Source organism: Carettochelys insculpta, chromosome 6 (assembly GCF_033958435.1).
Source record: "Carettochelys insculpta isolate YL-2023 chromosome 6, ASM3395843v1, whole genome shotgun sequence".
NCBI classification, from domain to species: domain Eukaryota; kingdom Metazoa; phylum Chordata; order Testudines; family Carettochelyidae; genus Carettochelys; species Carettochelys insculpta.
In genome coordinates, this window is record NC_134142.1 from 126,435,148 (window position 1) to 126,451,483 (window position 16,336).

At 63.1% G+C, this 16,336-nt stretch overlaps 1 protein-coding gene across 1 annotated transcript; it reads right to left on the reverse strand.

The window, feature by feature from the left end:
- Positions 1-1,417: 1,417 nt before the first annotated feature.
- Positions 1,418-16,336, reverse strand: TLCD3B (TLC domain containing 3B). The gene is made up of 5 exons (XM_074998444.1): positions 16,068-16,336; positions 13,699-13,782; positions 3,296-3,515; positions 2,582-2,677; positions 1,418-2,434 (listed from the first exon to the last, which is right to left on the reverse strand). The coding sequence occupies exons 1-5, from the start codon at positions 16,190-16,192 to the stop codon at positions 2,117-2,119; spliced, it is 843 nt and encodes a 280-aa protein (XP_074854545.1). The 5' UTR covers positions 16,193-16,336; the 3' UTR covers positions 1,418-2,116.

Genomic DNA, 16,336 nt, shown 5'->3' on the forward strand with positions numbered 1-16,336 from the left:
GGGATGGAGGGTAACAGTCACACCCTGACAGCGGCGGTGCTGGCTGTTGGGGGGATGGAGGGTAATAGTCACACCCTGCCGGCGGCGGTGCTGGCTGTTGGGGGGATGGAGGGTAATAGTCACACTCTGCCGGCGGCGGTACTGGCTGTTGGGGGGATGGAGGGTAACAGTCACACTCTGCCGGCGGTGGTGCTGGCTGTTGGGGGGATGGGGGGTAATAGTCACACTCTGCCGGCGGCGGTACTGGCTGTTGGGGGGATGGAGGGTAATAGTCACACCCTGACAGCGGCGGTGCTGGCTGTTGGGGGGATGGAGGGTAATAGTCACACCCTGCCGGCGGCGGTGCTGGCTGTTGGGGGGATGGAGGGTAATAGTCACACTCTGCCGGCGGCGGTACTGGCTGTTGGGGGGATGGAGGGTAATAGTCACACCCTGACAGCGGCGGTACTGGCTGTTGGGGGGATGGAGGGTAATAGTCACACCCTGACAGCGGCGGTGCTGGCTGTTGGGGGGATGGAGGGTAATAGTCACACCCTGCCGGCGGCGGTGCTGGCTGTTGGGGGGATGGAGGGTAATAGTCACACTCTGCCGGCGGCGGTGCCGGCTGTTGGGGGGATGGAGGGTAATAGTCACACTCTGCCGGCGGCGGGTACTGGCTGTTGGGGGGATGGAGGGTAATAGTCACATCCTGACAGCAGCGGTACTGGCTGTTGGGGGGATGGAGGGTAATAGTCACACCCTGACAGCGGCGGTACTGGCTGTTGGGGGGATGGAGGGTAATAGTCACACTCTGCCGGCGGCGGGTACTGGCTGTTGGGGGGATGGAGGGTAATAGTCACACCCTGACAGCGGCGGTACTGGCTGTTGGGGGGATGGGGGGTAATAGTCACACTCTGCCGGCGGCGGTACTGGCTGTTGGGGGGATGGAGGGTAACAGTCACACCCTGCCGGCGGTGGTACTGGCTGTTGGGGGGATGGGGGGTAATAGTCACACCCTGACAGCGGCGGTGCTGGCTGTTGGGGGGATGGAGGGTAATAGTCACATTCTGCTGGCGGTGGTGCTGGCTGTTGGATGGATGGGGGGTAATAATCACACCCTGCCAGTGGCAGTGTGGGCTGTTGGGGGGGATGATAATAATCACACCCTGCCAGTGGCAGTGTGGGCTGTTGGGGGGGATGATAATAATCACACCCTGCTGGCAGTGTTAGCATGAGAGCAAGGCTCGTTTAATGCTTTGCAGCCCCCAGCATATAAATCCCCCACCCCACTATGTACATCCTGCCCGAGTAGCTGTGGGGCAGGTCCTGCAGTTTCTGGAGTGTCAGTTGCCTAACCGCTGCCTGGTTATTGCTACGGGGGAGAGCAGTGCAGGGGTCCCCCAGCCCACCCAAACCCTGTCTGCTGGTGGAGTTGACCTGGGCCCCTGCTACTGAGGCAGGAATTCAACCCTACTGGGGGCAGCCCCTTGACATCCCCAGGTGTCCCCTGAGGCCAGGCTGAGCCCCCCACCTCCCAACACAGTCTTTCATCCCCCAGTACTGGGGCCTCTGCACACCGCTGTCCACATATGACAGCCCTGAGCTGTGGGGGGTGCCAGTCACCAGTGGGTCCCTGCCCTGCTACAGCAGCCCCAAAATGACAGGGAGAGCCCTGGGCCTACCCCTAGGAAGGAGATACATACGATAGAAGCAGGGGCTCTGGGCACTGGCACCAGGGGTCAGTTCAGCCCTGCGTGCCCACCCGTGGGGCCAGGCCCCTCATGCAGGGGGGTCTCAGGTCAGTGTCCTGGGCCCAGGCCCCTCATGCAGGGGGTGGCTCAGCTGGGCCCACTGTGCAGAGCAGGGGGCCTCTCAGTCCAGCCCCCGGGGCCCTGCCCGCTGTGCAGGGTGGGTGGATCAGTCCAGACGGGGGGCTGACAGGGGTCAGTCCAGACCCAGGGGCTGTGCCCACAGGTCAGTCCAGTCCACAGGGCTCCGCCCACAGGGCAGGGGGTCAGTCTGGGCCCCAGGGCTCCGCCCACAGGGGAGGGGGTCAGTCTGGGCCCCGGGGCTCCGCCCACAGGGCAGGCGGGTCAGTCCAGGCCCCGGACCAGTGCCTGCTGCACAGGGCGGGGGGTCAGTCTTGCGCCTGCTCCCCAGGGCCATGCCCATTGTGCAGGGCAGCCACTGGCGCGTGCTCAGGCTGGGCACGGCGGAAGAGGCGGAGGGCCCCACGGCAGATGAGACCGAACCAGTAGAGCTGCGGTGCCAGGAGCAGGGCGGCGCCCAGGTTGTAGGCCAGCGGGATGGCGAGGGGCACGTGGTGCAGGGGCAGCCCGGCGTGGCGCCCGTAGGCCCAGTACATGTAGGGGAAGAGCAGGATGCGGCAGCAGAAGAACGTCACCAGCATGAGCAGCCCGTTCACCTTGTGCAGCAGGGTGTGCTGCCGCTTGTACTGCGGAGAGAGGGGAGGCGCTGGCTGGGGGCGGGACCCAGGTGTCCAGGCCCCGCCCCTCCCACCCGCCCAGTTGCTGTGCAGGCCCCATCTCATCCCCAGCCCTCCCCAACACCCACTGGCAGCACCCCGCCCTGCAGCACTCACCAGGATGAGCACCTTGCCCAGGCAGACGAAGGGGGTGCTCAGCTCGGCCATCAGCATGCAGCCCAGGAAGAAGTCACCTTTCCCCTGGCGCCACAGCTGGGGAGAGAGAGGGGTGAGGGGAAGCTTGGGGGAAACAGCCCCCCTGCCTCCCCTACCAGCTTGGGAGGGACCCCTACTCGCCAGCCACTCTGCCCTTCCTGCAGCCCACATGGGTTTTGGGGCTGCTCACCACAGACATGGGGACGCGCACAAGCACCCAGCAGAGGCGGTGCTGCCTGGGGGTATCGGGGCTGCTCACCACAGAGATGGGGACACGCACAAGCACCCGGCAGAGGCGGTGCTGCCTGGGGGTATCGGGGCTGCTCACCACAGAGATGGGGACACGCACAAGCACCCGGCAGAGGCGGTGCTGCCTGGGGGTATCGGGGCTGCTCACCACAGAGATGGGGACACGCACAAGCACCCGGCAGAGGCGGTGCTGCCTGGGGGTATCGGGGCTGCTCACCACAGAGATGGGGATGCGCACAAGCACCCGGCAGAGGCGGTGCTGCCTGGGGGTATCGGGGCTGCTCACCACAGAGATGGGGACACGCACAAGCACCCGGCAGAGGCGGTGCTGCCTGGGGGTATCGGGGCTGCTCACCACAGAGATGGGGACACGCACAAGCACCCGGCAGAGGTGGTGCTGCCTGGGGGGGTACTGGGGCCACTCACCACAGAGATGGGGAAGCACACCAGCACCATGCACAGGTGGTGCACAATCATGAGGAGTTCCTTGTGCAAGTAGGTGTGGGTGACAGTGCGCAGTGAGTGGGGCCCAGCCCCCTCATGCCCCTTCACCCGGTACTTCTGCCAGTGGCACAGGAACATGGCATAGATGTCGTAGATGAAGTAGGGCACTGCAAACTGCGTGTAGGCCCCAGTCAGCCAGTGCCTGGGGGAAGACAAGGGTTAGTGCTGCAACACTGGGCAGGCAAAGGTGTGGGGCTGTGCTGGGAAAAGGGAGCAGGGCCCTGCTGGCAGTGCAGGGGAAGACAAGGGGCCTTACTGGCAAGTGTGTAGTAGGGTTCGGGGTGCCCAAGGTCTGCACCCAGGAGTGACTCTCAGCAGGTGGAGAAGGTTTACCAGGTGACAGGGATGCAGCGTGGTACAGACTTGTCAGCACAGTAACCAGAAGTGCCCCATCTGACCCATGCTGCGGGGAGCAGATCCCCTGAGGGAACCCCAGTCCTGGACATCCTGCCCGGGCCCTGCCTGCTTTGGTCCTCTCCAGACTCCCCCACGCTAACTGCTACAGCCTCGACTTCAAAAACCATCTAGGCTCCACCGCTCCCTCCGTCTCTCTGTGTTGGCCAGGCCCAGGTCACAGCCAGCAGGAATTTTGCCCTCCCAGACTTCACTCCACATCTCTCCCCCTTTCCAGACTGAGCTGAGCGGGGTCACTTAGCCAGTGACCTGGGGCAGTTCGGGGCCCTCCCTGCGTGACAGGGCATCGGCTGTGGTGTTGTTGTTCCCCTTCACATGGACCACCTCCATGTCGTAGTCCTGCAGCAGCAGACTCCACCGCAGGAGCTTGGCGTTGGCCCCTTTCATGTGATGCAGCCAGGTCAGGGGTGAGTGATCGGTGTACACGGTGAAACGCCGTCCAAACAGGTACGGCTGCAGCTTCCCCAGCGCCCACCCCATGGCCAGGCATTCCTTCTCTATGGCCGCGTAGTTCTGCTCCCGGGCAGCAGCTTCTTACTCAGGTACACGACGGGGTGTTTCTCCCCCTTGTCATTCACCTGCATTGGCACCGCCCCCAGCCCCACGTCTGAGGCATCGGTGAACACTAGGAAGAGCTTCTCAAAATCTGAGTTTGCCAGCACTGGGGCCCTGCCCAGGGCTCCATCTAGCCCACAGAGGGCCTCTTGGCACTGCTCGGTCCAGATCACCTCATCTGGCTTCCCTTTCTCACACAGCTCCATGACAAGGGCTGCGATGGAGCTAAAGTGGAGCACAAACCTCCAGCAATACCCCGCAAGCCCAACAGAGGCCTGGACCTGCTTCTTAGTCTGGGGTGTGGGCCAATCTCTGACAGCCTCCACTTTAGCTGGCTCTGGCTTTAAGCAGCCACTGCCCACCTTGTGCCCCAGGTAGGTCACCTCAGCCATTCCCACCTTGCACTTCCCTGCCTTGATAGTCAGCCCGGCCTTCTGGAGTCGGTCCAGCACCTGGCGGACCTGGGACACATGGTCCTCCCACGTCTGGCTGAAGATGCAAATGTCATCTATGTGAGCCAAGGCAAAACCTTCCACCCCCTTAGCAGCTTGTCTGTCTGGCACTGTAAGGTGGCAGGTTCCCCCTTAAGGCCAAAAGTCAGGACCAGGATCTCAGAGCCTCACACAGGTGATGAAACTTGATTTGAGCATCTTGCTCCAATGGCACTTGCCAGTACCCCTTGGAGAGGTCCATGGTGGTGAGGTAGCAGGCTCCCCCCAGCTTGTCAGGACTGGGCATGGGGTAGACATCCTACACAGTGATGGCATTGAACTTGCGAGTCCACACAAAACCAGATCATCCATCCCTTTTGGGGACCAGCACCATGGGAGAGGCCCAGGGGCTGGAGGACGCTGGATCAACCCCAGAGCCAGTATGTCTTGGACATTCCATTCTATGTCCTGGGCTGTTTTCCCCATGGCTCTGAACAGCGCACACTTTATCGGAGTGCGGGCGTCTGTCTCCACTTGGTGGACAGGCGAGTGAGTGAGTCCTGGCTGATCAGAGAACAGCCCTCAGTGTGAACGCACCTCCCTGGTCTCCATCTGCTGGGCAGGGGTCAGCTGGTCCGAGAGGGGAACAGACTCCAGCAAGGAGCCGGCTCCAGTCCCTGTGAGCAGATTCACCAAGGGATCATCCCCCTGCCCCTCCCGATGCCTGCACATGGCCAGCACCAAGTTCTCCCTGTCCCAGTAAGGTTTCATCATGCTCACATGATAGTCCCAGTGGCTGTGAGCCCAGTTCAACAGTTCCACCACATAGTTCACCTCATTTATCTGTTTGATGACCTTGAAGGGGCCATCCCAGGCAGCTTGCAACTTGTTCCGTCGCATGGGTACAAGAACCATCACTTGGTCCCCGGTGGCATAGGCTCGGGCCTGGGCGTTATGGTCATACCAGACCTTTTGCTTCCTTTGGGCCCTGGACAGGTTCTCCCTGGCCAGGCTGATGAGCTTGGCAAGCTTTTCTTGGAAGACCAATACATACTCCACCACCGACTCCCCTTCTGGAGAGGCCTTTCCCTCCCACTTGACTCTCAGCAAGTCCACGGGCTCCTGTACAGCACCTCAAAAAGGGAAATCCCTGTGGATTCCTGGGGAACTTCCCTTGCAGGGGAAGAGCAGGAGGGGTAAGTACTTGTCCCAGTCTCGTGGGTGCTGGTTCATAAAGGTTCTCAGCATCTGCTTCGGGTCCCATTGTACCTCTTCACCAGCCCATTGGTCTGAGGGTGGTAGGCTGTGGCCCAGGGATGCTGGATCACACACTTTTCTCACAAGCTTTACAGCAGGGCTGACATGAAGCTGAGGACCTCCTTGGGGAAACCCACCCTGCTGATGATGGACAGCAGTTCATCTGCCACAGCATCAGTCTTGATAGAAGTCAGGGCCACTGCTTCTGGGTAGTGAGTGGCAAAGTCTACCACCACCAGGATGTATTTCTTCCCAGAACAGGTCACCTTACTGCAGGGCCCCACTATGTCCATGGCCACTTTCCGGAAAGGCTCCTCTATGACGGGCAGTGGCCTCAGGGCGGCTTTCCCCTTGTCCTGGGTCTTTCCCATTCTCTGGTAGGGGTCACAAGACTGGCAATAGTGATTGATGGCTGCAAAGATTCCCAGCCAGAAAAATTTCTAACAGCCTCTTCCTGGTGCGCTGGATCCTCTGGTGTCCTGGGAGCGGGATGTCCTGGGCCAGGTACAGCAGACTGAAGCAGCACTTTTGGGGAACCACCAGTTGCCTCTGGACCCGCCTCTCCCCACAGCTCCACTTTGCCTGTTTGAACTTATTCCCGGTACGGGTATCCCATCTCCCACAGGAATTTCTCCCTGCAGCCCTCCCCCAGTGGTGGGGGTGAGTCTGAGGCTGGCCAGTTCTCTCAGCTTCTGCAAGGAGGGATCTCTGCAATTCCATGGCTGGGGAAGGGATGGGAACCAATTCCCCCTCCCTGTCTGGATCCAGGACCACCTCTTGGGGGGCTCCCTGTCTCCCAAGGTTGGCCCCTGTGGCTCCAGCTGGGAATCCTCACCCCGGACCTGGGAAGCTCTTTTACTTTGGCTGGAGGTCAAGACCTGGGCCCAAGGACATTCAGCTGGTCAGTGTTCCAGGTCACCCTCCATTAGTACATCAGCAGGCAAATAATGGTGCACGCCCCTCTCCTTGGGGCCCTCCTTGTGCCCCCATTTTAGGTGCACCCTGGCTACAGGAATCTTGAAATAGGTCCTGTCTATTCCCATCACAGTAAGGTGGGAGTTGGGCATCATCCAGTCTGTTGCCACCACCCTGGGCTGGGCCAGCATCACATCCACGCCCATGTCCCAGAACCCCATGACCTTCCTCCCATCCAACTTGAAGGGTATAAAGGCACTTGCTCCGCAGAGGCAGCCCTGCCCCAACCTTGTAATCCAAGCTCTGTGCCTCTGCTGCCCCCCAAGAGCCGGCCTGTGGCTCCAACTCCTCCCAAGCTGAGGCTAGCACATGGATACAGCTCATACAGCTGCTCCGGCACCAGCAGATCAACTGCTTCCTCTCTGGTCTGGGCCCCCCGCCCCATCTGCCCACTTGTAGGTGTACTGCTCCGGCTGCTGCACCAGCTCTCGGTACGTCTCCTCAGGGGCTCTCTGTGCACTCCAGAACTTTTTCCGATACTAGTCGGGGTTCAGCATGAGCTGGCGTAGCAGGGCCCTTTGGATAGCTCATAATCCCCGGCTTGTAACTTTCCATCACTTGGGATCCAGCAAGTGGGGGAGATACAGCCGCCAGTCTGCGGGATCAACCTCCTGCATGACTCAGGCCTTCTCAAAGGCAGTGAGGAAAACATCTATGTCCTCCCCCTCCTTAAACGGGGGTTCCATGCAGCCCGGGCCCCCGTCCCCAGTTCGACTCACCACTGCAGGAGCTTCTTTAGCCCACAGTTCTGCCTTGCACACTCATGTTGCTTCTGCTTTTCCCGGTCCTCCACCAGTTCAATTTCCAGATGCTTCAGCTCCACAGGGGAGGTGCTGAGCAGGAAGGAGCTGCCACTGGCCATGTGGATCCCAGCAGCTCTGGGGTTTATCTGGCTGTTATCCGTCCCTTCCTGAGCCTCAGCTGGGCAGTAGTCTGGAGTCTCCGCAGGGCCTGTCTGGAAGCTCCCTGTGGGGTCTGGCCCGACTCTAAGGAGTGCTCCTTCTCTTCTGGCTGGACAATGAGCTGGGCTTTGGTGGATCTGCCTCTAGGGAACTTCTCTCTCTGCACAAGCGGACAATGTCCGTTGTAAGGAGCCAATAACACCATTGCCATTGCTGCTATGCATGGAAGGACCCTCTGGATCTGGGAACTGCACCTCGCTGACCCTCAGCACACCTGGACCTTGCTGGCCCCACTTTCAGCTGTGCCTCAGTCACTTACTGTCGGATATTCCATCCATGGGGTGCAGTAGATCCCACCACTGTCACCAGATGTAATGGGGATCAGGGTGCCGAAGCTCTGTACCTCATCCGCAGCCAGGAGCAACTCTCTCTCAGCAGGTGGAGAAGGTTCATTAGGTGACGGGGACACAGCACGGTACAGACTTGTCAGCACAGCATCCAGAAGTGGTCTGTCAGACCCACATTGGTGGGGGAGGAGATCCCCCCGAGGGACCGCCCAGGCCTGGAGATCCTGCCTGGTTTGTTCCTCACCAGCCTCCAGCCTCACCCCACGCAGGCGCCACTTCTCTCCTCTGCTGCCTGGGACAGCAAAGGTGCTACCTGGTAGCCTAGGTTACAAATGGTCAGGCCTGATCGCCAAGGTTACAACCAGCAGGAATTCCACACCACATGCAAGCCACTCACACACACGCCCCCCCTGCCTTCAATACAGAGGGGGTGAGGGGCAGTGCAGAGGAAGGTGTGGGGCAGGGGAGCCCGGCTGGTAGTGCTGAGAGAAGGGGACAGAGGCAGGGCAGGGCAGGGGAAGATGTGGGGTGACGGGACCCTGCTGACAGTGCTAGGAGGAGGGGACAGAGGCAAGAATCAGGAGGACAATGTGATTAGCTGGAGGGGCTCATTCCCCTGGCCATGTTGCTTGTGAGCTCCACTAGCCTGTAGAGCAACGAAGGGTCCTGTGGCACCTTATAGACTAACAGAAAAGTTTAGAGCATGAGCTTTCGTGAGTTAACTCACTTCTTCAGATGCTTCTTCCAGCATCTGAAGAAGTGAGTTAACTCCCGAAAGCTCATGCTCTAAACTTTTCTGTTAGTCTATAAGGTGCCACAGGACCCTTCGTTGCTCTACAGATCCAGACTAACACGGCTACCCCTCCGATACTAGCCTGTAGTAACTTTCAGCTTCCCTGGGCATGGCCCTGGAGGAAGGGCTGGCTGAGGGCTGCTGGGAGTGGGGCAGTCTGGGGAGGGCGAGGAAAGGCCAGGAGGCCCCCCTCCCCCGACTGGAGGTACTCACTGTTCAGGGTCCTTGGCTGAGGTGGGTTCTGTGCTGGGTCGTGGCTCACTAATAAACCTCCTATTTGCCATGCTGGTGGAAAGCCACAGATGGCTGCAGCTGGGCACTCAATACCTCAGTGATAAACAGGGGTGGGATGCCTGGCAGGGGAAGAGCTGGGGCTGTGAAGGGCCCAGTGGAAGAGGTGCGGGCTGCCGGAGGTTCCAGGGAAAGAGGTGGGGGCAGGTGGGGTGCCAGGGAAGGGGGGAGGGCAGCTGCAGCCCCAGGAAAGGGAGACCCCACACAGAAAAGGCAGAGGGTGGGGCTTGTGACCTGCTCCCCCAGATAGCAGGGGGAGGCCAGAACTGGCCATGGGGACTCAGGCCTGGCCCCAGGTGGGAGAGGAGCCTGTGGAGTGCAGAGCCAGCAGGCAGAGGAGCCTGGTGGGTAGGGACTGGTGTAGGATCAATGGAGTATTGATTGGCAACAGCTGCGGCAAGGTCACAGGGACACAGCTTCCCCCATCCACAGCCACAGCCAGGCGCCTGTGCCCCCAGCCCGGGACAGCCGCAACTGAACCCACAGCAGCATCACCCCCAACCTCGCCAGTGCCCCTCACTCCCAACCCGCAGCCCCTGCTAGGGAGGTCCCGAGTACTGTCCCTCCATCCCTGCTTGGCCTCCAGCCCATCCACCACCCCTGCATGGCACTGTGAGCTGATCAGGCCCAATGCCAAAGCTGCAGTCCTGGATGCTGCAGGGGACGAAGGGTTTTGGGTCCAGCGGGAGTGAGAGGCATCAGCCCAGCTGGGGTAGCAAGGGCTGCACGCTGTAGGTGAGGGGCAGTGGCAGAGCTGTGGGGCCAGTCTATTCTGCTGCTGTGATATCAGGTGGGGGGGCGTGTCACCAACAGGCTGAGGGCTCACACAGGCTGGGGGTGACCCCCTGGGGCTGTAACCTCAGCTGGCAGGTAACACCTCGGGGAGGAGCCTGGCTGGATTTGAATGAGGTGGCAGTTAGTGTGGGGGAGGGAAAAGGAGTTAGCCTGGGCTAGAAGAGTGAAACAAAGGGGGGAACCAAGGCCCTGGCTTGGGGGGCTCCCTCGGCCTCCCTCCCCAGAACAGGTTGGACAGACTGACTCTGCCTGTTGTACTGACACCTTTGCACTGAGCTGTACCTGTCGCCTCAAACTCCCTGTTCTACCTGCTGAGAGAGTCACTCCTGCCTGCGGGCGGGGACCCTGAACCCCAGCACACCTGCCAAATAATGTGGAGAAGGGAGAAGTAAGGTTTCCCATGATGCTCTCCTCTCAGCTCACCTCAGGCCCATAAGTGGCTGTGCCAGAGGTTCTGGGCTCTACAGGCTTCAGGTGCACTATGGGGATGCAGAAATGCAGCTGCCATGGAAACCAGCCCTCATCACACAGTCAGCTGGAGCGTGATGGTATGGGGGGGTCTTTGCAAGAGTCCAGCCTGGGGAGCACCCCATTCACAGCACCCAAGAATGCTGGCTCCCTGCTCCTGCTGCCCCACATGCTAGCCACCAGAGTTGGCCTAGAACAGCACAGGGCTGCTGGGCTGTCCTTGTTCCAGCCCTGATGGAGCTACTTACCCCTGGTGCTCCCATCTGCCAGGCCAGCTGATCCCCAGTTGGAGGGGATTAGCACGCAGCCCCATCTGTGCTCCCAGGGTAGTCCCCGTGGGCAGGCCAGCCAGCTGGGAGATAATACCAGCTCAGCTCAGGGGAAGAAGGTGAAGAGGCCAGTGATACCGGGAGGGGATGGCAGCGGGGACAGGAGGCTGGAGCCTCCTCGGCATCCTGCTGCCCAGCACCAGAAAAGCTGATGCCAGCCCACCTGTTCTGCTCCCCCAGAGATCAGTGGCAGAGTAAGGAATTGAACCCAGGCGTCCTGGCTTCAGCCCTCCCACACCACGCTGTGGGTTCTAGCCCTGAGTCTGGGCAGACCAAAGCAGCTGCCACGATGGCAATCTCCAGGCCTTTCAGCACCACGGCCAGGGCAGACTACCACACTGGAGTGGCCAGTGCCTCTCCACAGCCCTCCTGCTGAGAGAAATTGCTGCTGCACTAGCCAGGAGCTCCCCCCACTGCACCCAAACACCCCCCCACATCACCCCGTGGCAGGAGAGACCAGGACTGGAATAACCAGGAGCACTCCCCTTACCCCCACTCCCTCCCCTGCCCTCCCCACAGCACCCCCAGCTGGGAGTGGGCAGGGATTGGTGTCAGGGGGTTGAGAATCAGTGTCCCTGGGGGGTTACAGGTGTAACAGGAGAGGAGAGAGTTGGCTGGTACAGGGGATGGGGCAGGTGGAAGGGTTGCAGGCCGGGGGGGGGGGCACTGGGTGTCCCTGGGGGTTACGGGTGTAACAGGAGAGGAGGGAGTTGGCTGGTAGAGGGCATGTGGGGAGTGGAAGGGTCGCAGGTTGGGAGGCACTCAGTGTCCCTGGGGGTTACGGGCGTAACAGCAGAGGAGGGAGTTGGTTGGTACAGGGGATGGGGCGGGTGGGAGGGTCGCAGGCTGGGGGCACTGGGTGTCCCTGGGGGTTACAGGTGTGACAGGAGAGGAGGGAGTTGGTTGGTACAGGGGATGGGGCGGGTGGGAGGGTCGCAGGCTGGGGGCACTGGGTGTCCCTGGGGGTTACAGGTGTGACAGGAGAGGAGGGAGTTGGTTGGTACAGGGGATGGGGCGGGTGGGAGGGTCGCAGGCCGGGGGCACTGGGTGTCCCTGGGGGTTACAGGTGTGACAGGAGAGGAGGGAGTTGGTTGGTACAGGGGATGCGGCGGGTGGGAGGGTTGCAGGCCAGGGGGCACTCGGTGTCCCTGGGGGTTACGGGTGTGACAGGAGAGGAGGGAGTTGGTTGGTACAGGGGATGGGGCGGGTAGAAGGGTCACAGGCCGGGGGCACTGGGTGTCCCTGGGGGTTACAGGTGTGACAGGAGAGGAGGGAGTTGGCTGGTACAGGGGATGGGGGGTGGAAAGGTCGCAGGTCAGGAGGCACTGAGTGTCCCTGGGGGTTACGGGTGTAACAGGAGAAGAGGGAGTTGGCTGGTGCAGGGGATGGGGCGGGTGGAAGGGTCACAGGCCGGGGGGGCACTCAGTGTCCCTGGGGGTTACAGGTGTAACAGGACAGGAGGGAGTTGGCTGGTACAGGGGATGGGGTGGGTGGAAGGGTCACAGGCCAGGGGCACTGGGTGTCCCTGGGGGTTACGGGTGTGACAGGAGAGGAGGGATTTGGCTGGTACAGAGGATGGGGCGGGTAGAAGGGTCACAGGCCGGGGGCACTGGGTGTCCCTGCGGGTTACGGGTGTGACAGGAGAGAAGGGAGTTGGCTGGTACAGGGGATGGGGCGGGTGGAAGGGTCACAGGCCAGGGGGCACTGGGTGTCCCTGGGGGTTACAGGTGTAACAGGACAGGAGGGAGTTGGCTGGTACAGGGGATGGGGGGTGGAAGGGTTGCAGGCCGGGGGGCACTGGGTGTCCCTGGGGGTTACAGGTGTGACAGGAGAGGAGGGATATGGCTGGTACAGAGGATGGGGCGGGTAGAAGGGTCACAGGCCGGGGGCACTGGGTGTCCCTGCGGGTTACGGGTGTGACAGGAGAGAAGGGAGTTGGCTGGTACAGGGGATGGGGCGGGTGGAAGGGTCACAGGCCGGGGGCACTCGGTGTCCCTGGGGGTTACGGGTGGGCCAGGGGAGAGGACGGAGCTGGCTAGTGCAGGGACCATCACAGAATGCAACCCCTGTGCCGGGGGAGGCCAGTGGGTGTGGGTTGGGGCCCTGGGATCCTTGCTACAGGGCATCTCAGGCGTGCGGTGCGAGGAGGCTAGTCCGACAGCCAGAGAGGTCCTGTGCTGGGGTCAGTGCTCAGCAACCCTCCTTGCTGGGGCAAAGGGCTGCACTGCTCCCTTTGGGCCCAGGCCCTGTGGGTGCAGAGCAGGGGCTCCTGAGGGAGCGCAGCAGATGCAGGCATGCCAGTGGCTCTGTGAGGGGCAGTCCCAGGGGGCAGAGGGGCCTTCCAAGAAGAGCCTGTTGCACTTGGAGGGGGCATCCTGGGGACCGTACGGCCAGCGTGGGCATGACCTGTGAGTGCTTGACAGCTCCCCCCAGCCAACGCCCTCCCTCGCCCCACCTCAGCCCCGCTAGTAGAAGCCAGGCTGGTCTAACCCGGAGATTGCAGCAGAGGGAGCCCCTGCCCTCCCCAGAGTGCTCCTGCAGGCCCTTGGCCAGAACTCCCCTCCCAGGCCTTTCAGCTGCCCGCTTGGCCCTGGCACTGCTGGCCAGTCTCTGTCTCATCCCTCTGGGGTGCTGGCGTTGGAGCCGGCAGGCCGCAGCCTGGGCAGGCAGTGCCTACACGGTGCCCTGCTGGCAGGCTGCTGGGGAGCCACGCTCAGCGCTGACCAGGAAAGGGCGCCAGGCCGGGGCCGGGGGAGGAGCAGACTCACTGGTCATCGATAATGTGTTTGCAGGAGCTGAAAATGATGTATCCAGCAGCGGAGGCCATGATGGCTTGGATGGAGGAGACCAGCCTGCAGAGGAGGGGCACAGGGTTAAAGGGAGCATCTCCCCTTTCCCCTCTCCCCCAGTGCCCCTCATTCCCACCCTCTGCCCAGCCCCACGCACCTGTGTCGGGGATGTTGGGGGTGCAGAGGGGCCTGGCGAGGGTGGTTGGGAAAGGAAACAGCCGGCGGTGGCTGACTGAAATCCCTTCCCATGTGCAAGAGAGAGCAGAGGTGGGGGGGTCCCAGTTCCCAGGGGTCCCCTCCCCTCCATGGGTCCCAGCCCCAGGCACCCCAGGTTACCCCTCTGAGGTCTTGAACCCTGACTGGCCTCATCCAACACCCCCCGCTAGATGGCTGCTCTTGAGCCCTCACTGTCCAGACCTCCTGCCCCTCCCCTGCTGGCTGCTGTGCCTGACCCACCGTGGAGACCTAGCAGAGGGGAGCAGGTCCCTCCCGCACTGGGCTGAGCAGCAGGCACACACACATGCTCGGCCCAGGCCTGACAAAGAGATGCCCTCAGCCTTTGCCTCATGAGCCTGTGCGTGGTGGCATCCCTCCTCCCCCCGCTGCCCCATCCCCCCCGCCTTTGTCCCCCTGCCCCGTCCCCCCCATCCCTCCTCCCCCCGCTGCCCCATCCCCCCCGCCTTTGTCCCCCTGCCCCGTCCCCCCCATCCCTCCTCCCTCCGCTGCCCCATCCCCCTGTCCTTGTCCCCCTGCCCCGTCCCCCCCATCCCTCCTCCCCCCGCTGCCCCATCCCCCCCGCCTTTGTCCCCCTGCCCCGTCCCCCCCATCCCTCCTCCCTCCGCTGCCCCATCCCCCTGTCCTTGTCCCCCTGCCCCGTCCCCCCCATCCCTCCTCCCCCCGCTGCCCCATCCCCCCCGCCTTTGTCCCCCTGCCCCGTCCCCCCATCCCTCCTCCCTCCGCTGCCCCATCCCCCCCGTCCTTGTCCCCCTGCCCCGTCCCCCCATCCCTCCTCCCTCCGCTGCCCCATCCCCCTGTCCTTGTCCCCCTGCCCCGTCCCCCCCATCCCTCCTCCCTCCGCTGCCCCATCCCCCCCTCTTTGTCCCCCTGCCCCGTCCCCCCCATCCCTCCTCCCTCCGCTGCCCCATCCCCCCCTCTTTGTCCCCCTGCCCCGTCCCCCCCATCCCTCCTCCCTCCGCTGCCCCATCCCCCCCTCTTTGTCCCCCTGCCCCGTCCCCCCATCCCTCCTCCCTCCGCTGCCCCATCCCCCCCTCTTTGTCCCCCTGCCCCGTCCCCCCCATCCCTCCTCCCTCCGCTGTCCCATCCCCCCCTCTTTGTCCCCCTGCCCTGTCCCCCCCATCCCTCCTCCCTCCGCTGCCCCATCCCCCCCTCTTTGTCCCCCTGCCCTGTCCCCCCCATCCCTCCTCCCTCCGCTGCCCCATCCCCCCCTCTTTGTCCCCCTGCCCCGTCCCCCCCATCCCTCCTCCCTCCGCTGCCCCATCCCCCCCGTCCTTGTCCCCCTGCCCCGTCCCCCCATCCCTCCTCCCTCCGCTGCCCCATCCCCCTGTCCTTGTCCCCCTGCCCCGTCCCCCCATCCCTCCTCCCCCCGCTGCCCCATCCCCCCCCCTTGTCCCCCTGCCCCGTCCCCCCATCCCTCCTCCCCCCGCTGCCCCATCCCCCCCCTCCTTGTCCCCCTGCCCCGTCCCCCCATCCCTCCTCCCCCCGCTGCCCCATCCCCCCGTCCCTGTCCCCCTGCCCCATCCCCCCATCCCTCCTCCCTCCGCTGCCCCATCCCCCCCGTCCCTGTCCCGCTGCCCCGTCCCTCCTCCCTCCGCTGCCCCATCCCCCCGTCCCTGTCCCGCTGCCCCGTCCCTCTTCCCTCCGCTGCCCCGTCCCTCTTCCCTCCGCTGCCCCGTCCCCCCGTCCCTTTCCCGCTGCCCCGTCCCTCTTCCCTCCGCTGCCCCATCCCCCCGTCCCTGTCCCGCTGCCCCGTCCTCCCATCCCTCCTCTGCCTCCTTCCCCCCGGTCCCTGTCCCGCTGCCCCGTCCTCCCATCCCTCCTCTGCCTCCTTCCCCATCCCTCCGTCCCGCTGCCGCACCCCTCCTCCCTCCGCTGCCTCCGTCCCCCATCCCTGTCCTGCTGCTGCTGTCCCCCATCCCTCCTCCCTCTGCTGCCTCCTTCCCCGATCCCACTGTCCCACTGCTGCATCCCTCCTCCCTCCGCTGCCGCCGTCCCCCACCCCTCCGTCCCGCTGCCCCCATCCTCCCATCCCTCCTCCCTCTGCTGCCTCCATCCCTGCATCCCTGAATCCCTCCTCCAGCCCCTGAGTCTTTCCCTACATCCGGTGGTACCTGGCTGAGATGATGACTGCATCAGCCTCATCCCACCGCAGCCAGGGCAGCCGCTTGAGGCTGTTCTTGACCAGTAGGAAGAGCCCTGGAAAGACGATGCCCCCAGCCACCAAGGCGTGAAACATCTCTGGTGGGGTGCAGCAGGAGGGGGACCCACACAGATTGGGGGGGTAAGGGGTCAGTGGGGCTGCGGGGCTCCAATGTTGCTGCAGCCCAGGGGGGAACAGCCCAGGGGACTGCACATGGTAGTGGGGTGATGGGGGGCAGGC

Bases quoted from the DNA above. Each gene is read 5' to 3' on its own strand.
- TLCD3B (XM_074998444.1), bottom strand. From the start codon at position 16,192: ATGTTTCACGCCTTGGTGGCTGGGGGCATCGTCTTTCCAGGGCTCTTC. The intron at 3,516-13,698 runs GTGAGTCTGCTC...GTCTTCCCCCAG, and splicing joins AAACACATTATCGATGACCA to GCACTGGCTGACTGGGGCCT. The intron at 2,435-2,581 runs GTGAGTGCTGCA...CTCTCTCCGCAG, and splicing joins TGGGCAAGGTGCTCATCCTG to TACAAGCGGCAGCACACCCT.